At 33.2% G+C, this 26,151-nt stretch overlaps 3 protein-coding genes across 12 annotated transcripts; all 3 read right to left on the bottom strand.

The window, feature by feature from the left end:
* Nucleotides 1-90: 90 nt before the first annotated feature.
* LOC130798237 (AMSH-like ubiquitin thioesterase 1) lies at nt 91-10,912 on the bottom strand. 10 transcript variants are annotated; one of them, XR_009039032.1, is made up of 15 exons: nt 10,635-10,912; nt 9,671-9,735; nt 9,218-9,293; nt 8,865-9,062; nt 8,652-8,743; nt 8,024-8,129; nt 7,906-7,952; nt 7,167-7,497; nt 4,798-4,887; nt 4,661-4,723; nt 4,474-4,548; nt 3,281-3,343; nt 2,240-2,752; nt 543-595; nt 388-472 (listed from the first exon to the last, which is right to left on the bottom strand). XR_009039032.1 is itself a non-coding variant. In XM_057661140.1 (14 exons), exons 1-14 carry the CDS (start codon nt 10,743-10,745, stop codon nt 298-300), a joined length of 1,545 nt encoding a protein of 514 aa, XP_057517123.1. In that variant the 5' UTR covers nt 10,746-10,912; the 3' UTR covers nt 91-297. The 10 variants fall into 10 exon arrangements, 8 of the variants coding, with proteins under 8 accessions (XP_057517123.1, XP_057517124.1, XP_057517125.1 ...); XR_009039033.1 differs by having other exon boundaries at nt 412-469; XM_057661140.1 differs by lacking the exon at nt 2,240-2,752 and having other exon boundaries at nt 91-472.
* A 1,840-nt stretch (nt 10,913-12,752) lies between these two features.
* Nucleotides 12,753-19,894, bottom strand: LOC130798195 (thiol-disulfide oxidoreductase LTO1). The gene is made up of 6 exons (XM_057661083.1): nt 19,288-19,894; nt 15,511-15,767; nt 15,324-15,436; nt 14,387-14,534; nt 13,711-13,848; nt 12,753-13,242 (listed from the first exon to the last, which is right to left on the bottom strand). The coding sequence occupies exons 1-6, from the start codon at nt 19,679-19,681 to the stop codon at nt 13,162-13,164; spliced, it is 1,131 nt and encodes a 376-aa protein (XP_057517066.1). The 5' UTR covers nt 19,682-19,894; the 3' UTR covers nt 12,753-13,161.
* A 651-nt stretch (nt 19,895-20,545) lies between these two features.
* LOC130798308 (LEAF RUST 10 DISEASE-RESISTANCE LOCUS RECEPTOR-LIKE PROTEIN KINASE-like 1.2) lies at nt 20,546-25,259 on the bottom strand. Its single transcript, XM_057661240.1, has 4 exons — nt 24,323-25,259; nt 23,444-23,479; nt 22,603-22,863; nt 20,546-21,665 (listed from the first exon to the last, which is right to left on the bottom strand). The coding sequence occupies exons 1-4, from the start codon at nt 25,146-25,148 to the stop codon at nt 20,737-20,739; spliced, it is 2,052 nt and encodes a 683-aa protein (XP_057517223.1). The 5' UTR covers nt 25,149-25,259; the 3' UTR covers nt 20,546-20,736.
* Between the last annotated feature and the right edge of the window lie 892 nt (nt 25,260-26,151).

Raw genomic sequence — 26,151 nt, 5'->3', positions numbered from 1 at the left:
AGACATAAGAGTATTTGTATGTGATCACTCGGTCACTCTAGTCCCTAGAGATGCATAGTCATGCGGTTTGATGTTCATGTTGCAATAATATAGAAAATCAAATGATATTGATTTATACAATGAATTTATGCATGAATGTTACAAAAATACAAATACATGTGCCAGTTCATAACACTATCTGAGCTATCGATTTCTTTCTCATTTTACAATATGTACGGTTATATCATACAATTACAAAACCAATTTGCAAAACAATCCATATAATGAGAAGGAAAAAATCATATTATTCAACAATACTTATCTAAGATCTATAATTTCAAACTTCAGCTTGGGATTCATATATACATCTGTACATTGTTTGTATATCGGCCCGCCATCGGTAGATTGTTCATGCGAATGAAATCCACGTTGCTCACAATGTCTAATGACCGACATTCCACCAGGGGTTGTTAATCGAAATATGCCATGGCTTCTGATTGAGCAGAAAATTACAAACACAAAAAATACACGAAATTTTGAGCAACAAAATTTGATTTACATACCTGTTCCGGTCTCTTGGTGCCATAACAATAGCTACAGCTTCAGGCAACATAACCTAAAAGGCAATGAGGCTTTAGCATCTCCGCAAATTATATATTCCATAAAACATATTATCGCAAAGCATAATATGTAACATCTCATTTAACAATGGTTAATTTACCACCAGCACAACATCATTGAACAAGCAGAATCAGAGAACTTCCAAAAAGCACACGCAGCCACAGTTTTTCTTACAGAAAAATGCTTTGCTAAGCTTTTATATTTGATATATCCATTGTAAATATTGAATAATGGTTTATTGTAATTTTTTCTTTTTGTTATATTATTCTTCAGGAACTACTGCTCCATTCCTTAGTCCTTACTCTTCTCTCCCTTTCTCCCTTTGCTCCCCGCATATTTAAATTACCAGTCAGACCTCATTATGAACAACAGTATGAACATAGATAACATTGTCTTTTACATACAAAAAGGTACATAAAAGAAAATGAAGCACCCGATTTGAAATTTTTCAACAAAGGAAAATGGTGTACCTTAAAAACAAAGCATATGAACAATAAGAAAAGACAAGACAATTTGTCCTCATAACAGAAAACGCAGTTTGCATATTGACCCAATTCCTTGAACTCCCTGAATAAGAAACTATAAGGATACCCAGCTGCCATAGACCAATGATGTTGCTAATTAAGTAAATTTCAACTAGGGATGACAAGTCGAACCAAATCTAATCCAACCCGGTCAAAAGAAAATTCTTTGAATTCATTTTGAAAAATACAAATCCAAGTAGAAGGGTCAAAGATAGGTTTTGTGTAAATGCAGGTACTCTCCAGACTCCAACTCCATTAAGAGGACATTGCAGTCAACTAAGTTCTGTCCAGCTACTACCACAAAAAAACCGAAGCTTCAAATGACAATCTAAATCGTTTAAAACAAGGCCTATGTGTCCTTCAACAATATACCAAGGGTTGAAACTTCGACATGAAAGATTTTTCTTTTTTGTAACTTCAAATTAAACTAATTACAACAATTATCCAACATTTATATTAAGTAATACCTCATCAAACAAATTCCGTCAAAAACAAAAAAGTTAGAAAAACTAATTAACTTTGATAACTTATTATCTGCTCTAAAAAAGTATTAAAAGCTTCAAGAAGAAAATGTTGGTGTATACATGTGTTAGTTTATAACATTGCTATATATACATATATATATATATATATATATATATATATATATATATATATATATATATATATGAATTTGGAATGAACTGAAATCAACTGCTTATAGAGAAAAATTGCTGAGTCAGGATTTTTTCTCAATCTCTTGACAGCTGATTTTCATTCTTTACAAAAAGCTCCAAACTGGAAAAACTATCCAGAAAAATATAATGAAGACATTCAGATTGTAGATACCTATGTTACTTGGACTCGATTACTGATGTTGGATACTGGTACGTGTCCAAGTGTCGGATACGTCTAAATATTAATTTTGATGTCTAAAATAAAGTGTCTAAGTGCCATATCAATATCCAAGCATCAAGGATTAGACATGGTTACGTGAAGCAAAATGAAGAGACCGAGTAACATAGGTAGATACATATGCCAACAAGAAGAGTCTACGGGGGGAGTTTTCAATTCCTAAAAAGGGTTTGACAGAACCAGAAGGCGAGTTAAAAGAGTACAGGGAACAAAAGCATAACCTCTTAGGGAAACCAATAGAAGGTTCTCCAACATAACTAGAGAGCAGTAGCGAACCAATTCCACTTCAACCAATTCAAACCAAGTATGCAGGAGAAGTATGAAGGTGTTTGAGTTTCTAATTCATTCAACACTTTCTTGGAAAACAGCACATTCATCATTGATATCGTCACCTTAGGTCTACTAATCAATGCATTTCATCAGAACTTTTTAAGTACACTAAGTAACTTTTGTCATGGGAATAGAAACCAGGAAAGACTATCCACTATTCCGTGTTCCCAAAACTTGGTCCCTTTACTCTAGAACTTTACTCCAATACTATTTATTTTATAAAAAATTATCCCTTAGTACCCATTGTTCCAGGAGACTTTCAGGTAGTGTTCCGTGTTTCCTATTTCAACATCCCATTTCTATTGTAACCCATTCTGTGTAACATTGATCCCAAGTCCATAATTATGGGTTTATCACTTGTTTTTCACGTAGACCACCGACACCTGTAAAAATGCCCTAATTAACTGGGCGAAAAACAATTCAGAGTCAAATCAAAACTAGATACAGGATACAGCTGTGATGATCTCTTACACTCTTCTATTTACCATTAAAGAATTAGGTTCAAGAAAAAAAGGGCCAATAAGATGGATATGGAAACACAAGTTGATTTATATTCATATAAAGAGTCAATAAGTTCAAAAAAGCTACCAAGTTCAATTCAGAATTAAATTAAGTTTAGGTAATGGCAAGGTCAACTCATAATCCAAGCCCATATACGATAAAATTATAACCAATAAGATCTCAAATTCAAGGAAGGAACATTTAGATCAGATGAAGGCTAATAAGGCTAGAAAAAGGGTGTTAATAGTAAAATGAACAAAGCCGCATCATAAAACCAACTAGATCAAACAAAAAACAAACGAACAAACAAACAAACAAACAAAAAACTAAACCAACTAGATCAAACAAACAAACAAACAAACAAAAAAACTAAACCAACTAGATCAAGCAAGGAATTATTAAATAAAAGCACAAGAATAAGAAGCATGTACCTGGTAGGAGTAGTGCGTGTGAAGGTCAACAGACGACATGAAACAAGATTGGGTAGGATGAGTCTGGCAATAACACCATTTAATAGATAGATATTAGTTTATTATGAACTCTCAAACACTTCTTTGTTTTAAGTGTATCATTTCTTGGTGGTACACAAATTATGAAATAGAAGAGTGAACAATTGGACTGGTAATATGACATTAGATGAGAGAAAAGTGATCCCAACAGAATGTGAAATGTGAACGTGAATATAAATGTCAAATAACCCCAAAATTTTATTTCCACAAGAATGTTTTAGTTAGCAAAAAACAGAGAAAGTATTAAAGACCAATTTGGACATTTAGAAAAACCACATGCAAAAAACATATTCAAGGTCAATATTTTGCAGCTCAGATATAACTATTGCAATATTTTGGAGATGAACAGAAATATTAAATTCCTTGATATGACATTGTTGAGACTTAAATCCAACACCAAAAACAGAAAAGGGTGACAAAAATTTGTGATAAGAACTACAAACATAACTGTGAAGCATCAAGCTTGTACAAGAACATGCCACTACCCCAATGCAAGTGGCTCCCGTGTCAGCGGGTTTGGGGATTGGATATACACAACCTTATCCTTGTAACAACAAAGTGGTTGTTTTTGGTACCCTTGATTGCAATCATTATCTATAGCTTCATATAAATAAGAAGCAAAAGTGATTTATTGAGCCTTATAAATAAGAAGCATTTAGACCATGTCTAATAAAAATTATGTACAACAAATGCTACATGGATTTCACCTTTAAAGAGATTAAAATGACGTTTTTAAAAGTGCAGCAAGTTGGAAGTGAATTCCAGTCTGTATCCTACTAGCAACTCAAAGATTTTACCAGATGATCAAAAGAAAGGTTTAAAAATTAGTCATTACCTAATTTCAGAATCATAGCATGTCATTTTAAGTGCAGACCTAACCAATCAAGGGAATTCTTGCAGCAATATGGAAGAAACAATTGATATATATATGTTCTGTTTCTCATGTGCATAAAGCAAATCTAGATTCAAACCTCAAAAAGGGGGTATGAAACAAAAAAAAGATGGATCAACATACAGAAGCACTCACAATGGCACAAAACATGCAATATCCAACAGTACAACTCAGTAATCAACATATAACATCTAAAGCATTACAATCACAAGTTCATAATTACATGAATCCATCCCAGTGGGAAAAGAGATCGTTTGTCCTGCACTTCAAATATCTCCTCCTCATTTGTTGTTTGACACTGGTCACGAGAACAAAGAAGATAAATCAAACAAAGACAAATAAAAACATAAAATTCCAAATGAATCAGTCAGCAATGCACCTATAAGTTAGATATGAATCCATCAACTTACAGTATCTGATGTTGATTCCTGCTTTGGAATTATTAAAGCCGTGATGTAAAATTTCCTGTTGTTCTTCATAAAAAGAATGACAATAATGTTAAGATGCTCCCAACCAGCATGTAAGAAATAACAGTTTCAGAACTTACAAGAGAACCAGCAAGGACGCCACATGTCTCCAGATTTTTCTTAGTGTTAGATTTGGCCAGTCTCAAAAATGTATCCATCAAATTTGTGGACTGTCAACAGCATATAACAGATTAATCAGAAAATAATGACAATTTGTTGAAAACAGCTTAAACATTTCATGTTCCACATCTGCGAGATTTTTTTCCTTTGTACCTCCATATAAACATACGCGAGAGTGCAGAAGCAAGCAACCATGATAATAGCTAGTCCAAACTTCTATACATAGTTTCCTCCCACAGTGTTTATTCAAAAGACCAGGTCTGTACAAATATTGTTTTATATATATATATATATATATACATATATATATATATACATATATATATATATATACATATATATATATATATATATATATATATATATATATATATAGTTTCCTCCCACAGTGTTTATTCAAAAGTCCAGGTCTGTACAAATATTGTTTTATATATATATATATATATATATATATATATAGGGTCAAGTTCCAGTGAGAACCAAGCTTATATGAGAACCGTGAGAACTAATCTCTCCGATAAAAATGTTACTTTTTCACAGAAAAGGTGTTACTTTTGTAAAAAAAGTGTTACTTTTGTTGTTAAAAAATCTAATACTTTTTAGCAAAAAAGTGTTACTTTCAACAAAAATAAATACAAAGTTACACATTTTTTTCGAAAAGTAACACCTTTTTGTGAGTTTTTTTCAGAATTTTTTTCTTAAAGCAACACTTATTTTCCTAAAAGTATCACCTTTTTTTTCAAAAAAAGTAACACTCTTTTGCCTAAAGTAACACCTTTTTAGTGAAAAAGTAACACTTTATTGTCAGGCAGATTGGTTCTCACGGTTCTCATATAAGGATGGTTCTCGCTTGAACTTTTTCCTCTATATATATATATATATATATATATATATATATATATATAGGAAGAAATTCAAGTGAGAACCATCCTTATATGAGAACCGTGAGAACCAATCTGCCTGACAATAAAGTGTTACTTTTTTATGAACAAAAAAAATGATACTTTTTGGCAAATAAGTTTTACTTTAAGAAAAAAATTCTGAAAAAAAACTCACAAAGGTGTTACTTTTTACAGTGTTACTTTTCGAAAAAAACGTGTTACTTTGTATTTATATTTTTTTCTGAAAGTAACACTTTTTTGCTAAAAAGTACCAAATTTTTTTAAAAACAAAAGTAACATTTATTTGTGCAAAAGTAACATCTTTTCTGTGAAAAAGTAACACATTTTTATCGGAGAGATTGGTTCTCACGGTTCTCATATAAGCTTAGTTTTCACTGGAACTTGACCATAAATATATATATATATATATATATATATATATATATATATATATATATATATATATATATATATTGCAAATTTTTCCAAAATGTAAAATATTTCATATTATTGCGAGACATCAAAACTATATTTTATTGTGTTCATTTTCTATAAAAATATTGTAGATCATATAGAAATTTAATCAGGTACTAGAGCACAAACATGTGAATATACCACCCTATATTAATTTGTTTTGAGTTTGCTTAGGCTGCATACCCATTGCTCATTACAAGTTTTTTCTCATGTATCTTACTTGGTTCCAAAGACAAGGAAAGTACAGGATGAGACCATGAGAATTAAAGAAGCAAACAAGGGAAACATTAATTACACTGAAAAAACCATACCATCCTTTGTACCCATAAAAAAAAAAATTCGGCCATTTTTATACAGAACCTCTATTTTAATTCCATAATTGTACCTAACAAAATTCTTTGCACTCCTCTCTGTTAGACCTCTCCCTTTACTATCTACTGCAACAACCCCCTCTCTCTCTCTCAAAACCTAAGCACATTCCCCATATGCCATCAACAAACAAATTAATGAGAACAGATGGATGAGACTTCTAACTCGACTAGCCTGCGAAGAAAGAGTCAGAAACCATACTAGTACACAATAGTCATCCCGGGTTTCACTTAAATGTTTGAGTAGGACCCAGAAAATAGAAGGTGAAAAGAGCCCCCTCCAAAAAAATTTAATGCAAACTCAAAACACCCACTTTTGGGAATTCATTGAGGGAGATTTTCACTATCGATATCTTCATAATAGTAGCAAATAGATCAAAACCTGGATTGCAATTCAAGGGTCATATCTAATAGCAACGGTGATAAGGGATCAGTCAGGAATTAAAAAAGTCTTGAATCATAACAATTTCTGTATCAACTAGCTTCTCTAGAATCAAAGTGTAACATACCACAATGGCTTATGGCTAAAAGTTCATAATGGGAAGTCAAACAAAAATTCTAAACCAGAAAAAAAAATTTGAATTAAAAAGCAGCTTAAGTTCTTACTATGTGCAGCTCCATTGGAGATTCGGGTTTGACTAAATTATCCTTCAACGGAGTATCGACTGTATCTTGCTTTTCAGATACTAGGATTGGCTCAGTAGGTATTAGGTCTAGCACCTCTGCAAGTACGGATGGTGGACTAGGTTGCTTAATAATAACGGTATCAGAGACATCAGATGTATCAAATGTAATCATTGGCTGCATGCCATCATGTGGCTTCTGACTATCGCTACTAGGTTCAAGTATAGGTTGCAGCTTAGGTTTTCCACAAGTTAAGGTATTATCATCTTTTGTAGCATCTACTCCATTTTCAATAGTCATGACCTGTTGGAGCCTGCTTATCAAAACAGATGATTGGACAAATAATAAACAATGGAATCAAAGATAAAAGAACAAGACAACAAAAAATGATGCAATCTGCACCAAGATGCATAACTGCACGGGTTCAAATCATAGTGTGTTCAACAAAGGTATATGCTATATTATAAAGGTGAAGGTACAATTCAAGATGTTGAATGGGGGTAGTTGAGAGGAGAAAGAAGCATTCACTGAAGCTTCAATTTTGTGACTTGGCTAGGTATGGCTCCTGAGGAGCATCGTGCACCTTGCCTAGACTTGGCAAGCTTTTTTCTTGTGAAAAGTCACCAGGAACAACAATAAGAACACACGATTGACATAGCTAACAGAATCTCATAGCATTTTTAGATGATAAATTACACAAATAAAACATGTCAGGCCTAACCTTGGAATCTCAACAGGAGCAATGTCAATATCACTGGGGTAACGAACCTACATAAATAGAGCTAAATCAGTAGAACTTTTCACAAATAGCAACAAAATCTGATACTACAGCCCTGTACCCCTTTATCAGAGACAGGCGGTTGCCACTGTCTGTAAAGCCCATTTGGTCCCAAAATTGAATGCCTCAAAAGTGATTCCTCTGTCGGACGAGGAAGGGCAACAGACCTGTATAAGCATCAATAGAGTCAAAGGTAAAACTCAAGTACGAAATAAGAGAAGATGGCGTTCTTGTTAAGCAAAACTTTAACATGCACCAATTCTTATGCTAAGCATCTATTGAGCAGATGTATCCATCAGAGTAACTACACCTCACTGGAAAAAAAAGGTCAACATATTGAGAATAAACAAAAAGCTACATTTACAGAATTCTACGAATGGAACACTTACTCGGGATAGAGAGTGATGTATGGGTCAAGACTCACAACACATGTTGTACACAAGAAGAAAGAACAATGATATTAGCAATAAACAAGAAAAGCTTTTCTTATACTCTACATTTTTGATTTGTTGCTTTAAGATAATTGATAATCATATACATTAAGCATATACAACAAAACAACAAAATGAGGTAAGCAATGTCAAGCCTTAATCCCAATTTGGGGTAATCATTCAACATATCCAATCATTATATTTGGTCAAACTATAGAGCCAAATAGATACAGTAAAATGTATCACGCTAAGACTTACAATCTTTTGAATCTCTCTTCTACAGGAATCATATGAACTTTCTGATGAGAAATTGAACCTCCATAAGCACCATCAGGAAAATTCTGTGATGCCTTAAACAACACAACCAATGAAAGAACATGTGTAAAACAGATATTACTAACACCAGAATCTACCGGTAATTCTTTACAAACCAGTTACTTCTCCACAAAAATGATAAAAGCAAAAATGTACCTTAACTATTTGATTATTGGATAGGACTTGTGATTTGATGGGATATTGCACAGAAGAACTCATAGAATGATTTTCAATTGCGTGAGCATTATAATTCTGTCCAATAACTTCGTGCACGGGTGTTTTTTCTAGTTGATCAACCTTTTGCTTAACGGTTGGCTTCAGAGCCTCCAATTCATTTAAGGCAATTAGCAATTGCTGCAAACAGTATAAATGAAAACAAAAATAAAACACAAATAAAAATAACAGAAAAATATTGAAGAACTTTAACAAATTTAAGGCTTCTTCTCAACCTACACAAATTGTGAATTGACAACATATAGCAAAGTACAAAGTTCTAAATCTTTTATCACCTTTTTCAAAGAACTCTTTTTGCTCTGTGGAGATGCTGCATATTCTCTATGGCTTGGGATAGTCTCAGATACCAAACTGATATAACGCCAAAATATATGAAATTAATCAAACAGGATAGGCACAAAATAATCAAACAAGGAAGAATATATAAACATATAAAGCAGATGTGATCCAAGAGGCAATATGTGAACCTCAGAGATTCATTGACAGAATAATATCTCAACGGCATTTTGTGTAACTACCCTGCCCTTTACAGCGGGTTTGATAGAGCCGACAAACAGGATGCTTTTTGATATATTTAGGGCTGTCAAGTAAGATATGAAAATAAACACAAATCCCTGAAATTAACTACTTCTCCCTAAAAATAAAATTCTCATTTAGAAGCTTCCATCACATAAAATTGGTTGATTCTACGTATTACCTATTGAAACAACAGGAACAATTTTACTCACCTTGAAAACCTCAGGAGCATAACATAGAGGTCTATAATGTTGCTCTCATTCCGGAAGATAGCAGCCTGAAGATTTAACATAGGCAAAACGCTATAAAAAAAGCAGGACAACACGCATAAAAATAGGAAAGTATAGGAAAAAAACAAGCGACTAGAAATCACTAAAACTAAAAACAAACTAAAACCTTGGCATACTTAATCAACAATAAAGGAGCCATATCATCAGAACTTAAATAACTTTTTCATTATTCAATTTTGATAACCTAGAAGTTAAAAAACCGATTCCAGTTAATATCTAAAGGGGGTACCACAACACATTTTCGGTACAAAGTAAAATTCAATCTTCAACCCTTGAAAACATCATATTTTGACATCAAAGTTTAGAAATCAAAAGTAACAATCCTAGGATGGATAAATCAGATAGCTTATCAAATTAATGTGGTTGACTTAGTAAGAAGAACATGGTTACGATGATAGCAGCATGATTGCAACCTGCCTCTTGAAGAACAACCTAAAAGATTCAAGGGATTGCCAATTTAATCTACCTTTCTATTACAACAAGGGGGAAATCTAAGCACACACCCACCTAGGCCACCCTATTAATATAGAAGTGTGTATCATATGTAGCCGAGTTGCTTAAGCATACATGATACACATGAAGAGGTGAGTGTTCTAGTATCCTGAATTAACCGCCATATAAACAACCAAATGAAGCTTTAGCGAAATTACTTTTACGGATGTATAATACAATTTTGCACCCTTAGAAACAAAATCTTTCGCAAGCTATAAGCCTTTAACTCACAACTAACTTAAAATCAAGCATCTGGATACTACTCTAAGATCGTAAAACAACTACAAAATCAAACTCAAGTAGTCAATTAATTTCAATCCAACTATCCACAATTCATCAACTAAATTACAAAATAAAAAATAAAAAATCAAATTACGAGTACAAATGAAATTACCTGTCTCAGTATATTGTACGCAATCCTGTAGTAGATACGCAGAGAAATCCGATTATCAACATCGAGTTTCTGAGCATTAGCAGCAATGTCGATACACGAAGGAGGCCTCATCTTCTACAATGAAATTAAGCAGTTGACGAACAAATCAAACTTCCAAAAATCAAAAGTGAGAACCAAGCTGTGAAATGCGCGTCAATGGCTGAAGGCGGAAGGCGGAAGGCGGAAGGCGGAAGGGTATAAAAAATTAGGCACGCAATTAGCATGGTCTCATACCTATACAAAAAATTGCATATTATAAATATTTGCAAATGTTTAACCAGTACAAATATTAGTATTCTCTTATCACAAATTATCGTGATATATTCTAATTGGACCAATTTATTATATTAAAATTAGGCATTAAAAATACGATAAATAAGCATTACGGATAATGTAAATAGACATTAAAAATACAGTAAATAGACATTAATTTTTAATGGACTGGGCTTAAAATACGTCTCTCAAAAGACCAGTTGTTCTCTTATGGCATAGATATAAATATTATTTAAATTGAAAAAATTTTCATAAACTATCTATATTAAATTGACTTTTTGTAAAAAAACTACACAATATAGATTTGTTTCCCATAAACTATATGGTATAAATTTTTTTGACAAAATCTATCGACAAAAATTGGTCTTTTATTTTGTCGAAAACTAACTAAAAATTTATTTTCTTTGTTAAACATGATCTACTAAACTATTCACAAGAATATTGATATATAAAATGTTAAGTTTAAAGTAAGTGAAATGAAGTGTAAACAAGTGTCTTATAATAATCTTTAAAAAGTCGATAAATTTTAGAATTAAAATATTAGTGAAGAATTTTAGATTGAAGTTCATGATCATGCTTATTAGTGTTTGAGTTCATGTTTTGTGAGTTTTAGTTTCTAGAGTTAAGGGCTTAAATGGCACATTAGTATGATTAGGGAATGATTAGAGTTTTGTTAGTGTGATTATGACTAGCTGTGAACCTTAGATGGTGGTTAAGAACTTTATGACTTGGAGCCAAGAAGCATGGGTGATGGAGGAGGAAAGTTTAATCCAAAAAGGTGTGCCAATTCTCCCTCGATAGCCATCCTTGGTCAATCTCACATAATGATGTTGGTGTGTTCTTAAATCTGCTATGAACCGATTAATTCATTAAAATAGTAAAATTAGAATTGAAAGATTAAAAGGGCAAAAAGAGAGATTATACTATAAAATTGATGATTAAAGGAAGATTACAAAATAACAAAAGCTAAATCAAGCAATTCGAGAAGCTTAAGGTCTCCTAAAATGAGTATAAACTCACTCACAATTTTCTTAGCAATATTCTTGATACTAATGAGCTTTTAATTCCTCTTATTTATAAGAAAACTACCACTTAAAACTAACTTATTTCCCAATTTACTCCTAATAGTATAATTACCTAATTACCCCTTCGTAAACCATTATCCCTAAATATCAAGTCATAGCAAAATCATTGTCCAAATTGCTTGTTTGGAGGCCTGGAACCCCGAAAACTATACGAGAGCCCCTTTGCGAATCCTAAAAGACGAACCTTGGGCCATTTGTGTCCTGTTTTTGAATATTCTTCGAATACATGCTTGATTGTGAGTGGTGTTTGATATTAAGTTTGTGGTTATGGCATAAAATCAAGTTGAGAAAGCTATGACTTATATTCAAGATAACTTATCTTTGTCACTGAAATTGGGACAATGAAGGTAATTGCATATTTACCCTAGTAATTCCCTATCTTGTTGATATATTAGCTTGAAGCCCTAGATTTAGTTAATTATTTATTTGTTTTTTCTTGTCTGCATTGACCCATGTAATCAACAAATTAATTATCAACTCAAAACATATGTTACCTCTTAAACACTTGACTAATTACAAAGAAATATCATCTATGTGTATACAATCCCTTGTTTACTACTAATGCTAGCCATTAGGAAGAATTTAAGGTGTTTAACGACTTTTCTGCCTGGAAAGGTCCTAAAAAATTTAACGACAACCTAAGACCTGACTATCAAGTCTCGAATAGGATATGGGTAGGGTATTGAAAGTTTGCCCGTCCCATATTATAACCCACATAATATATTTTAAGGGCTATTCTCTGAATTGAAAATTTAACTCCCTATAGGCTATACATATACCAAACAACAAAGAAAAACAAAACTTACTGTCTACATTTCATAGTTAAACCAAACACATAACAATGACACTTACCCCTCCCAATTTGTTTGTTTTTCTGTTCCAGTTCACTTTTCACGCTGAACACCCCTATACAACAAATAACGACTTCTTCATAAACAGCTCACACTCATTGAACTGCTCTTAAAAATAATACATAGAAAGGGGTAGCTATAGCTTTGTTAAATGTTGGAAGCCTTAACCCAAAAAAATGAGGGTTAGATACTGGACGCCAAACAAGTGCACATATATCACATGCGTCACAGCCGGAATTTTGTCGTCTCCAAGGCCCAAAAACTTGGGAAGCCACAGCGTTAGTTAGGTTGATTTACAGAGTCGTTACCAAAACCAGATATCTCCGCTAGCTCTTCTAGTGTCTTCTCTCCGCTAAAGACCTGAAAAATAAATGCATAGTTATGCTTTATTGAAGGAAGGCCAAACTTCTCTAACATTATGTTCGGATAAGATTTTTGGAAGAAAAGGAAGAAAGCTGAGGGGAGGGACAGAAAAGGAAAAGGTGGGAAGATTGATATGTTTTCCTTTCAAAACTTTTCAATATTGGAAGAATTTCTTTTGTTTGAAATGTGAGGGAGTTCCTCCTTCAAATTCCTTTCCCTCCATTTCCCTACCTTTCCAATTAATATCCAAACGAGAGAAATGCAACCCTCCATATCCCTCCAATCCCAACAGTGTAAAAGAGAAAAAAATGCATGAAAATGTTGCTAGCTAATCACAAAGCTCACGGTGAAGAAAAGATGTATCAACTATCCGAGAATACGAGAAAGGAGAACAACTGAAACATGAAACTTGGTGCGAAACGAATCTTCTGATTGAAAACTACTTGCTAACAATATTAGACTTACCTCGTCATTTATAATCCAAGTAGGAAATCCTTCAATCCCGGCTTTCGTACAAGCCGGAACCATCATAACTCCTTTCTTGACTCCATCCGGGAAACATTCGACATAATCTAACAACTTCATTGCCTCACGACCTAACATCTGCAAGAGTCAAGCGTGAATACAAACAAACAACTCAGTCTTCCTGATTGTTGATGAAGTTGATTATCAAAGAGTACAAAACAAATAACCCATCTACATTATTTTCTCTTCTTGGCTTACTTTAAATTATAATGTTTTTGGGTCTCCCCTTTTGAACCTTTTCTGGGAATAAATACATTGAAACAGTGGAATAAAATGTGGACGACAAAATTGAAATGCTACATATGCACCACATATGTTCAAGAATGATGCAGACTTATCATGAGGCAACTTCTTGTCTTTGTTCTAGAGGTATCTATTCGGGTTATCGGGTCGATTTCGAGTCAGGTGTATCGGGTTGGTTCAAAATTGGGTCTTGAGTCCACATTGGTTCTACATAATTGTAATTTCATTTTTACGTCAGGCTAAATCGGCTTCAATTACAAGGTCGGATGAATATCGGGTCATCGAGTCTGTTTTGAACACCTCTACGGTCAGTTCTAGCTCCCTCCCCCTACTCCCCGTCACCCGAAAAAAAAAATCGGGTGAAAGTCATTACCTCCTTTTGCTCTTGACAGTGTGAACACCAGAAAGCTCCATACATCTTTGCCCCAACAGATTTGAGATGTTTAGCGAGTGATATTGCAAAAGGACTCGATTCCTTAACGATCTCCGTTGTGTAATAAGGCAAATCCATGGCCGCAGAACTATTCAATAAAAGGGGAAAGAAAGACAACTTCAATAAATTATTCAAAAACGCATCACATCTTAACAGCCATGTCCAACTATTAGAGCCGCAAAAGAGTCAAGTCTATAGCATCTAATGAGTCATATTTGCAAATCATATTGCAAATGCTCCCTTTGTAACTCGTCGAGTTTCCAATTATCAGAGAATTTAAGAAAACCATATGTGATTTGACGAACATGAGTTAAGAACTCCTTTTCTAAATTCGACCGAAATAAAATTTGCTCAAATGCGGAGCTGTTTTCTGTTTTTAGTGCAGAATCACATTTCAATGAGCTTTTGACTTGGAGAACAAGCAGGGAATAGAAAGTAACCGAGACAGGAAAAAGACAATTCCAGTCGCGTTGTGGAAACTGCCTCATTTTAGGGACAATCAAGGGTGTCAGTAAATTAGTGAGTCATGTGGCAATATCTCGATTCGCTCAAAATAACCCAAAAATAGCCCAAAACCGACCGTATTTCGCTTTTTTTGATTCGCGATTCACAAGTAAATTAGTGAATCACGTGACAGTGAACTGAATTCATGAATGCACTCATGAAATGAGTAACATAGCAATTTTAATGACTTAAGTACACACACTTGTATCAGCTGCATATAAAAACTCAACATATGATGTGGATGTTCAAGTAACTGTTATCGAGCATATTTAAGTAGACATGTCGCCAGGAAAAATAGCATTGCTCCGAAAATTAACACAATCACAAAATATAGGATGTATACAAATGTGTATGATAAAATGAAATTAATCACCTTGACATGATTGGCGGTAGTGAATTATATGTGGTGTTCAAAACTGCAAGCACAATAGCAGCTGTACACAATGGTAAACCAACAATCTTTTGGAGTTCCTGCAATCCAAAATCCTGAAACAAATATCCATAAATGAAAAGTCTTATCTTTGAAATGAAAAAAGAGATTATTGACTGAGAGAAAAAACCTTCAAGATGATGAAAAACAAGCTGAATGACAAAGTAGCGGATGCCAAGCAATAAGAACACGAAGCTCCATCAAATTTAGTAGCTAGAATGTACAAAAAGTAACTACTCGCAGCTGCCATAGAAGCAGAAACAGAAAGCAAAAGTGGACGACCATCAGTTTGATTGATTTTAATTGGCAAATCCCATCCCCCTAGCTTAAGACCGAGAAGCATGATAAGTCCATAAGCAGTCATCCCGATTAACGGAAGAGGGACACCTGGCAAACGCAAAAGGATGATCATTGAATCTTCTTTCAAACAAAACACCTGCAGTGATGTTAAAATTTGATATTCACGTCAAAAATATATATTATCTTCAACATGAATAATAATGATCCATTTCTTAAGGAGCAAAATAAAAGGGAATCATGACAAGCGATACAATTCAGTAAAACACTAAAGGAGAAACTGGATAATATGGAAAAGCATAACATGTTGAAAATTATCCCGACAAATTTCTAGTCTTTACGGTTGTGGACGCGTTTGCTTAAACAGTCGTAACAGAGGTATAACGCAGATTGCGGCTGACGTCATGTGATTTTTTTAAAAAAAAATCACATTAAGGAAGAATTGAGCCTATAATTGCATTTTTATTATTGAACAACCATTGTTATGTAATGATATGCCCATAAGCATCATAATTGCCTTATATGTGGTATCTTTAGTAGATAATTATTCAATTTATTAAGTAATTACTTTGTTTAACTGTTTAAAATATTAATTAGTTAATTAATACAAATATTAAAATAATAAATAATTTAAATATTAAATTATGTTACAAAACAATATAATACTTTGCACTTATAATACAAGATCACCACCAAAATGAGTGGTGATGACGTTCTTGTTCTTCATTTTTATTAAAATTGTAAGATGATTGACCAAAACCATATGAATTCATGTTATCAAAATTTGATGATTCACTTGATGAATTGATGTAATGAACTGAATGATCACAGTGAACTGAATCATAATTTATTGCACCCTTGTTGATGATTTGAGTGTGATTGGAAATTGGAATCATCATGGGAGACATTAGGCCAAAATTGATCCCAAATCGCAAGTTGATTTAGATATTGAATTTCACTTGGCATGTTACTTGACTCCATGTAATCTCCCTAATTTAGAGTAAGATTGGTGTGGTTGAATTGATATTGACTATGTGCATTTTAGTTGGACCAGTCGATCCATCACACATCATTGAAACCCCACGTGGTCTTGATCATCCCATATATTAGCCAACGAGGTAATATATTGTTTCATCAATCTACATTCTTGGAGGAGATAAACCTCTACTAGCTCATATGCAATTGGAGCCTTACATTGAGGTAGCTTCACGAATAACATTCATTAATAGGTTAGTGTATACTGAGTCGACACACAAGAACGGTTGGTTGGTGTCAATAAACCAATTTCCAAATGCTCTCAAAAACTTCTTGCTTTGGCGTGGTTTTTTTTTTTTTTTTTGGCTTTTGAATATTTTTCTAGGTTAATTTCTACAGCCCTTAATCGATAGGTTGGCGTTGATGATGTTTCAAAGTTGCAACATTTCTCGAAATCTCAAACTATAGAAGACCTAAAGAATTGAGATGCTCGACTACTAACACCTTTATGGAAACTACTTCTACCATTCATCAAACTTCAAAATTTGATTAATTGTTAAACTAGTTCAAGTAGGATTGTGATTTTTTACCTTTTAATATTGTCAAAGGCTATGTTACTTGCTCTTGGGTACGAGTATCAAAAACGAGTGCGGATCCTAGTATTCGGTACGTCATTTTTAATTATAAAGCATACGGGGACACCATCCTAGTATTGGATTACGGAGATACATGAAAACAAATAAAATAATTTCTTAAAAAAATTCTCAATCTCAAATAGGCAAAAAGTAAACAAATGTAGTATAAAAGAAAGGTGATCGAAAAACTAACCAAATAAAAAAGAATTGATTAAGAGATATAGTTGGGGAAAGTTGGGTAGTGAAAGAGACAGTTGGCAAGGGGAAAAGGCACAAGCTTAATGTAATAGAAAAAGAAGACTTTCAGATTACCAAATCTTTGAAAAAACTAGTCTTCATCGTTTTGCTTTCTCCTCTTCTTCTACAAAAAGCAAAAGCTTTCTCATCGAAGCTCCTTCTACGATGTCGCTTACTTCAAGTAAGTTAGTAGCTTCAACAATCACATCTAGGTTTTTAATTTCAGAGATAGCCTCATGTTCAATTTAAATATATTCCCTCTACCTTTCAAATTCCAAATTTCCTACTCATGTTCGGTGCGGCATATCCAGCACTTGTATCCATACCGGCCATACCGGATACTGATGAGGCGGCAAAATTGGCGAGTCCAAGTAGCATAGGTCAAAGGTTATTAAAGAAAGGTATTCTTATTGGTTTAACTTACCTTGCACTAAATCGCATCTAATTAGGATTTAGTTAGGTTTTCTAGGTCAGTTTGCATTAGGGTGTATAAGTCTTTATTTCCTTGTTAACTAATTATAGTTGAGGATTTGATGTTAGTTTTATCATTAATATATGCATAGGCTGATTAAGAATTCAGAGTATGATAAAAGTTGAGTTAAGCGAAATATCTGGTTTGTTTTTGAACTTCTGTGAGCAAAGTTCAAGCGTACTTGCACATCTCTGTCCAGATCTTAGAGAGTGAGGAAGGAAACAAAACCAGTCAAAGTTAACTACAATTTAGATATATGTGCAAATCAATCATGTTTAATCTACATCAAATAAAGGGTTTTGTTTTTAGTTCAATTTAGAAAGTTGTTTCCACAACCTTGTGCAACCTTGATCACCCTAATACGTATCAGGAACTAACTCGGTCTCAGAGTCTGCTTGAGTTTTTCAGCAAAAATTTCCATATAATCCTATTTAAGCCATGACTTAAAAACACACCACCAGTGATGTCATTTCTAAACCAAAAATATCAAATTGACATAGAAATTTCAATATCAAAACAAGCCTCCTCCACACCTCCACCAAGTTACACTCTTCTCTCCAGAAAAATTAAATCACTTACTAAGATTTATCCCTCACTTATTTCTGATCCACTATAATCAAGAAACTGATGCAAGAGCTAAGATCTAGCTCATTGATCCTTATTTATCATGTAGTGAAACCAGACATAAAAACGCGAACTCAAGCCTTCCACAACCAATGGCATGGGTTGAGCTTGCATATTCAAGGTTCCCAACCGCACATGGCCCCAACTGTACAGGGCTCTAGTACAAGGTGCCCAACTACAAAAGGTGTTGGAAATACTTCAAGGAACATCCCACATCAAATAAAATAGTGGATTATGAACTTGCATATAATATTTGGTGGGTAATCCCTCAATATTATATGATTTTGGGAAGAGCGAACCTCATCAAGTGTATGTGCAAGTCAAACACTCATTATTTGTGAGTTTGTGGGCCAAGCCCACAGGTGTCCTAAGCCTGTGTCCACACACATGGGAGCCCACAGGTGATTATTTGACGAATTTTCACGGGAGGGCTCTTTATCTTAAATTAAGAGGCCTCAAATTTTAGTTTACATTACCTTTGCATTATTTTGATTACCTGTTTGTAGGTCTCAGAATCTCAAAAAGTGTAACAACGTGAATCAGGAGCAAAAGGGGTAAGATAAATACTTCTCAGATATTCAAACACAAAAATTTCATCAAAGAAATAAGAACAACAACAAACAAGAAACACCTACAAAAGAAAAGCAAGAAGAAAATCAAAATTTACCAAGAACAACGGCATAATCACTATTAAGGACATCACTGCAAGACCCACCACCGACAGCACAAAACGGCTCAGTATTAGAGATCTTGAGGTAAGTCAAATAGGTGGTTTCAAGAAATCCCAACCCCCCAAGAGCTGCACACCAAGTGTATGTCGAATTGTTGGATGAAGAAGATGAGGGGACCGGAATTTCTTCAGCATTTTCCGACTTTTCAGTATCCTGAATTGGCCCTGGAATGCACATCGCCGGAAGTAAAACAAGCCCAGGTCGCCCAGGTCTTGAATTTGATTTGAACTTGGTGAAAGATGAAATGGAAACAGGAAAAGAGGGAAGAGATTTGGGAGGGAGTGATAGCTGAAGTGGAGATGATGAACTGAAGAACATAGATTCCATCATAATGATGATTCAATGGAGATTATTGAAATGGCGAATGCAAAAATTAGCAGCAAAGCTTGGTTGCTGCTTATGGTTTTGCTGGATGGTTCTTCTTCACTGACTGTGACCCCCCTTGAGAGTCTCTCCACTTCCTTGGTCAAACCTTACTGCATCTTTTATTCTTTTGAAGGGTAGTACGACAAATTAGCGTATGAGACTCTCTCAACGTGAAATATTCTATATACACGGTTAAATAGCATATTTAATATATATTATAATAATATGATTTTTTTTTAAAAATTATTTTGTCGAAAGACGGTCTCTCACATGAGTATATTACTTATGTATTTTAGTCATTTTACCTAATTTGCTTTTCACACGAAAAATAAATATTGAAGTAAATGGATTAAATTAATAGGAATATAGTATGTTTAGAAATAGGAGATAATATTTACAATAAAAGTAGTAGGTATATTCAAAAATATAAATAAAATAAATTTATTAAAATAGACTATAATACTTCATTTTCCCTTCCATTAGCTACTCAACATCTAAAATGCTATTACTTGGAATTGCATAGTAGTACAAATACAAAGAAATAGTGCATATAGGAAAAGTTCATAAAATGAGTGCAAATCTATATATAGCTTGTATTTAAATCTCTTTGTTCAACACCCATTTATCCAAGGCAAATGTAAACGAACCTCCACCGTTTGTTTACAAGAATAATAATATATCTGAAAGAATAAATTAGAAAATAAAATAAAAGATAAAAATAATATAATTATTTTAACGCATAATTTATTGATAAATTCTAAATTTTTATGCTATATTAAAAATATATAATATAATAATATATTTCAAAAACGCCTGTTAGCCAGATCCTTTATATAATGTTTTTATTGATCTTTTAGCACTATCAATCTAATCTAATACTAGTATAATATTACTACTTGGTGTACATATATAGTTATATACACATATTCTCATTGATACAACTTTTTCTTTTTCTAAAAAATTAAAAACACAAAACATGTTAATTGGTACTAGTAGTATTATGGATAAAGAAGCAAAGACTAAACACTAGCATTAGGCTTATATTGTGTAACCAAATGATACTCCTCTCTTTGTGGTGGAGAAGGAGAGAAATCAACCTTTAACATAAGAACATCATCAACAGGAATATCTACTTCTTCTGCATTGTCGAATTCACTTCCTTGTTTCGCTTGTATGACTAATAATCTCTTAAAAACTTCGTTCATCGTTGGCCTCGTTTCTTTTCTACTCTGCAAACACTCAAAAGCCAACTTTGCGACTTCTGTTATTTCCTTCTTTATCTGATAATCAGACTGATACCCAAGTGAAGGATCAACAAACTCGTGTAATGCATGATTTTGAATCTTATTAATCGCCATATTAGACAAATTTATATCAACCCTTCGCCTTGTGATATCAACTGCAGGCAACGATGATATAAGTTCAGCCAATAGAACACCAAAACTGTAAACATCGCTTTTTTCAGTTAGCTGATAACACTGATGATATTCAGGGTCTACATAGCCGGGAGTGCCTTGAGGAGCTGTTGATACATGAGTCACATCCAAGGGGAATAGACGGGAAAGCCCAAAATCCGCTACCTTGACTGAAAAATCATTGCAAAGAAGGATGTTTTGAGTCTTGACATCGCGGTGAATGATGTCTGAGTCGTGAAGGTAAACAAGGGCGCTTGCGGTTTCAATGGCGATGCTTAGTCTTTTTGACCATGAAAGCAGCCCGTTTTTACTTTGTTTTCCATGAAGATGATCCGCGACTGTGCCATTTGGAACATACTCGTAAACAAGGAGAAGTTCACTACTCTGACGAGATGTGCAACCGTACAGGTTTACAAGGTTTTTGTGGCGTAAGGTTGCAAGTATTTCAACCTCGTTTAGGAACTGTTCTGCTCGTTTGTTGTTGTTTTCATATGGACGTTTGATTGCCACTTCACGTCCATCTCGAAGTTTTCCTGTTATTTTCGAGATTAGTAAGCAAAGAACGAATCAATTGAAATATAACTTAAGCATTTTTATCAAGAAACAAATTCAATCAAAAGTAAAGCACTTTAAGTTAATGCAACACAAACTTTTGTCATACTTGGCGTTCATTATTCTATTTTACTTAAAGGCACGCTTGGATTGAGTGTAAATATTTAAGGGGGAAATAAAGTCAAACTAATGAAATGAAAGCAAATAGAGATGTATTTGAAGTAGTTGAGATAGTTGTGAAGAAGATAAAATGAGCATGAAATAAAAATAATGAAGAAAAAAAAAGATGATTTCCCCTATTATGGAGGTAATACTTTCCCCAACCCTCTCCTAGGATAAATATTTACCCCACAAAATTGAGATCTCCCATGTTTTTTCATTACTTTGCAACCATTATTCCACCTCTACAACAATTAAATTTCACTAATTTCTCATTTATCAACTTCGTTTTCTTCTTTTGACTTTTTTTACCCTCTTAAATATTTACATCCAATCCAACCATACCCTAAAAGTTAAAAGTTGAAAGGAAGAATGAATGAAATTCAAATTTTCAAAGCTATTAGCTGGGCTTAGTGTCATTGACATTTTATGGCCAAGGCAACATAAAAGAAATGAGCCCTTTCTATAGAGAGTTGATTTCGGTCTTTAATAGTGTTCAACAAAAGTAAAGTTATAATTTCACATACAGCGGTTTACGTCCTATATGACAACATTGATGATATAAGGTATTAGGCCCCTTTCAAGCTATGAGCCCTAGGCAAGAATGTCTACGTTGCCTAGGGTCAAGAACAGCCCTGCTTGGGCTTCTTCTAATACCATTTAAAAACTCAATTCAAACAAAAAATTAAGTTGATGGTTAATAAAGACCCCAATATATGTTACTGTGTCGATTTTCAGTATAATACGAGGATAAAATACCATGATAAACTGTTCCGAATCCTCCTTCTCCAAGTTCCTTTGAGGGGTTAAAGTGATTTGTGGCTTCTTCAAGTTCTCTATAAGTGAATACATGAACACCAAAATAGGTGCTCCCATTTAGGAAGTCAAAATTTGATCCACCCGTGGATGGGCTATAAGACTTGTTGTGAGTCAAGAATTTTGTGGCACCATTCTTGCGTTTCCGTCTATAGATAAATAAGCACAAAGAGCTCAACAGTAAACATACACCAATTCCTATACCTGTGACCAAAAGTTAAGCCAATTATGACAACAACAAAAATAAAAATTCAACATTTTATTGCCCCAATACAATTAACCAGCTCTCACTTTGAGTGAGGGTTTGAGTTAGATATATGCAACTTTACCCTTATTATACACTTATTAATGATAATAAAGAGGTTGTTTCAGGTTGACCCTACTAATAAACATTATCTGTAACTTCACAAAAATAAAAAAGTTCATATGATTTAACGAGTTAGCCATTTTGGGCAGTACTAGGCTCATTTCGGGAGTTCAACCGCTCAAGGCCCCAAAAGATTAGGGGCCCAAATTAGTTTTAATATGCTTTTTTTTTTGTATAATCAAGTTTTATAGTTGATGCAATTTTGGAATTAAGTATTATTAAAGTTGATGTAATTTTCTTTAATCATTCGTAAAGGGCGTAAGGGCCTATTTTAAAAGAAATCACATATGATAATATTTTAAAATCAAAAAATTATAAATGTTTGATAATATGAGATAAAAAAAATGTTTAGAAAAGATATTCATTGTTGCTAAATCCACATATGGTTGTTCAAAATTTAGATGGAAAGGAGTTTACCTGCGAGTACGAATACACCCCAATTGGACCTCTTATCTAAATTAAGAAACACAAGAAACACAGTTAAGTTAAACGGAACGAAGCTAAGGCATTAAGCATAGTGTAAAAATATGATTTCAATTACGGTCGATAAATGATTTTATGATTAACGTAATTGTCAATACAACTTATATTTTAATTACCATAACTCAAAAATCTTTACAATACAGTAATACATATGGCATAATATTACATGTATTATCTAACATGATGACATTTAAAATTATATAATAATGATCGCTTAAGGGTTTAAATCAGTGTTTTTATATTAAGAGTTTAAAATTTTGAAAACTTTTGTCCCTTTCAATTTTAGTCAACATTAAGATTTATAACTATATCACTCACTTTCTATTTTATAGTACTTCTTCCTATTCAGTCCCATTTGATTTTTTATGGATCTTAAGGAGAGTTAAAAGTGGAATCTTAAGGGTAGGAAAAAAAGTGGTATTATGGGTTTTTTAATGTAAGGGAGGAAAATTAGTATGGGTAATGAAAAGTATACTTGAAAATAGGATAAAGTTACTAAGGGCATAAAAGTTAAAAAGTCAAAAACTCATATCAAAAATAAAAATGGAACAATTAAGGTGACTTGACTATAAAAGAAAATAGGACGTAAGCTGAATAGGAGGGAATAGTATTTAACAATTACGTGATACAACCTTAATTTAACACTATTTTGGGCGGTTTAATAGTTGATATTGAACAAAATATCTTAGAATGGACCTAAATCTAAAATAATTTTGGTGCAACTAAAAATAGAGAAAATAAAATATGTATATTTAACTAAAACAAGACCTGATTCTAATTAAGTGTTAATTCGGAGGAAATGAAAAAAAATACCTTTTGGAGCATTTAAAGTAGCATTAAGCTTTTTACAAATTGCACCGTTTTCACAGAAACAAGTAGGTTGACCAAGTGTATAATTGAATCCACATCTTCCTCCAATATTCAAACAATCTTCACATAAACCACCATCATCAATCCTCCATTTTACCTCAAACCCCTTCTTAAAAACATCATTCAAATCTAATTCACCATAAGCAAGCTCCATAGCCATAGTCTTAAGAATAGGAATATCAACCACAAATCTACAAATTCTTCTCAACTCTTCATCCCATGTTCTATTTATAGCCATAAAACTAACATTACTACTAAAACCCCCCTTACCATAGCGGCCAGACCCAGATTCAGACCCAAATCCAAAACAAGAAAATGGATAGGGTAAATCCGATCTTAGATTAGACCCATGACAATCAAAGAAAAGGGTTGCATTTTGAGTATTAGAACTCAAATTAAAGAGATTATCCTCTAAACTAGAGTTGACTAAATGGGTCCTTCTAGAAGGACAAGGACCATTATCAAACCCTAGATTTGAAATTATTAACAATTTATCATCATAATTGATGTTTTGGATTTTATATTTTTGATTTTTGATATTGATTGTGAGGGAAGAATTGGAATCACAATCTAGTTTAAAGGCAGGGTGACCACAATAATTTGGGATTGTTGAGTCCCAAAATGGGTAAGATATTTTCCATTGGAACCCACATGATGATTTTGTTGGAGCACATTTGTTGAAGATTTGATGGGTATTTGATGAAAATGATGGTGGGAAAATGGATATGAAAATGGAGATGAATAAGAAGAAGGAATTGATTTGATACATTTAAGAGAATTTTTTGGAGCAAAAAAAATTGGTTGGTTATGGGAGGGAAATATTTAGGATTTTCCCTTTAATTCAAAGTATGACCAATTCTGGTAAAAATGGTGACGAACATGTTATGATCCTCTGATATATTAATACATTTTTTAGTATGATGATTCTCATGTTAAAGTTAATTGTCCAGCAATAAACTCAGAAATGTAGATGTAGCATAAGTTTTTTTATATCTCATATTAAATATTTTACTTTAAATGTGGAGTGATTTAGATTTGAACTCATGAACCTCTTGTCACGTCGAAATTTAATATAATATCAATAAATCAATTCAACTAAAAGTTTAAACTTATGACTTAAGCTTCACGATATTTTATATACTTTAAGATTAAAAATTGATAATTGTTTTTTTCTCGAGGTGAGTGACTTATTAACGATAACTTTTTCATCTCTTTCTATTAGTATATGGTATGTCTTCTAGAGATGGCAGATGTGTAAAATTTTACTCACTGCATATGTCCTATTCGGAGTGGCTATTAATGTGTAGATAGTGGTGGATATAAAATTTTACCCAAATGGATGGTGGGTACAGGGTTTTACCCGCTCCGTTTTATACCTACTCTCGTCATATCTATAACTTACTGCTATATAACAAATTTGTATATTTATATTCAAAATCATTTTTAGTGAATGTAAAACAAGTTTAAGGTGAATATATATCCAGTTAGTTATAGCGAATGACAACGAGTTAAAATGTAAATTCAGATTTACAGTTATGAGTATGAAAATTTTATCAAAATTTATCCCCGCCCATTTTTCCATTCTTTATCCCTCTCTCTTAAAACAATGATTATAATTTTATTAGTAAAATATACCAACTATAATATGAAAAGTTTGAATACTTAGCTGGATATCAATGTGGGACTAGTCATAAAAAATTGATCAACAATTGAAGAAGTAGCCAGCTAAGTGAGAAATGGTTGAAGTTGTTGTTAATTAAATAAGCAGAAAA

Source organism: Amaranthus tricolor, chromosome 13, assembly GCF_026212465.1.
Source record: "Amaranthus tricolor cultivar Red isolate AtriRed21 chromosome 13, ASM2621246v1, whole genome shotgun sequence".
NCBI classification, from domain to species: Eukaryota; Viridiplantae; Streptophyta; class Magnoliopsida; order Caryophyllales; family Amaranthaceae; genus Amaranthus; species Amaranthus tricolor.
Note: the sequence above shows the minus strand (reverse complement) of the source record. Positions and strands in the feature narration are given on the sequence as shown.

Coding starts and splice junctions, on each gene's coding strand:
- LOC130798308 (XM_057661240.1), bottom strand. CDS start 25,148: ATGTATCAAATCAATTCCTTCTTCTTATTCATCTCCATTTTCATATCC. Junction 23,480..24,322: donor TACTTTAAATGCTCCAAAAG/GTATTTTTTTTC, acceptor TTCTTAATTTAG/ATAAGAGGTCCAATTGGGGT. Junction 21,666..22,602: donor ATTCGGAACAGTTTATCATG/GTATTTTATCCT, acceptor CGAAAATAACAG/GAAAACTTCGAGATGGACGT.
- LOC130798237 (XM_057661140.1), bottom strand. CDS start 10,745: ATGAGGCCTCCTTCGTGTATCGACATTGCTGCTAATGCTCAGAAACTC. Junction 9,063..9,217: donor AAAAGAGTTCTTTGAAAAAG/GTGATAAAAGAT, acceptor TACTGTTTGCAG/CAATTGCTAATTGCCTTAAA. Junction 8,130..8,651: donor GAAGAGAGATTCAAAAGATT/GTAAGTCTTAGC, acceptor ATGCTTATACAG/GTCTGTTGCCCTTCCTCGTC.
- LOC130798195 (XM_057661083.1), bottom strand. CDS start 19,681: ATGATGGAATCTATGTTCTTCAGTTCATCATCTCCACTTCAGCTATCA. Junction 15,437..15,510: donor TGTTTTTCATCATCTTGAAG/GTTTTTTCTCTC, acceptor TATTTGTTTCAG/GATTTTGGATTGCAGGAACT. Junction 13,243..13,710: donor CTTGGATTATAAATGACGAG/GTAAGTCTAATA, acceptor TTTATTTTTCAG/GTCTTTAGCGGAGAGAAGAC.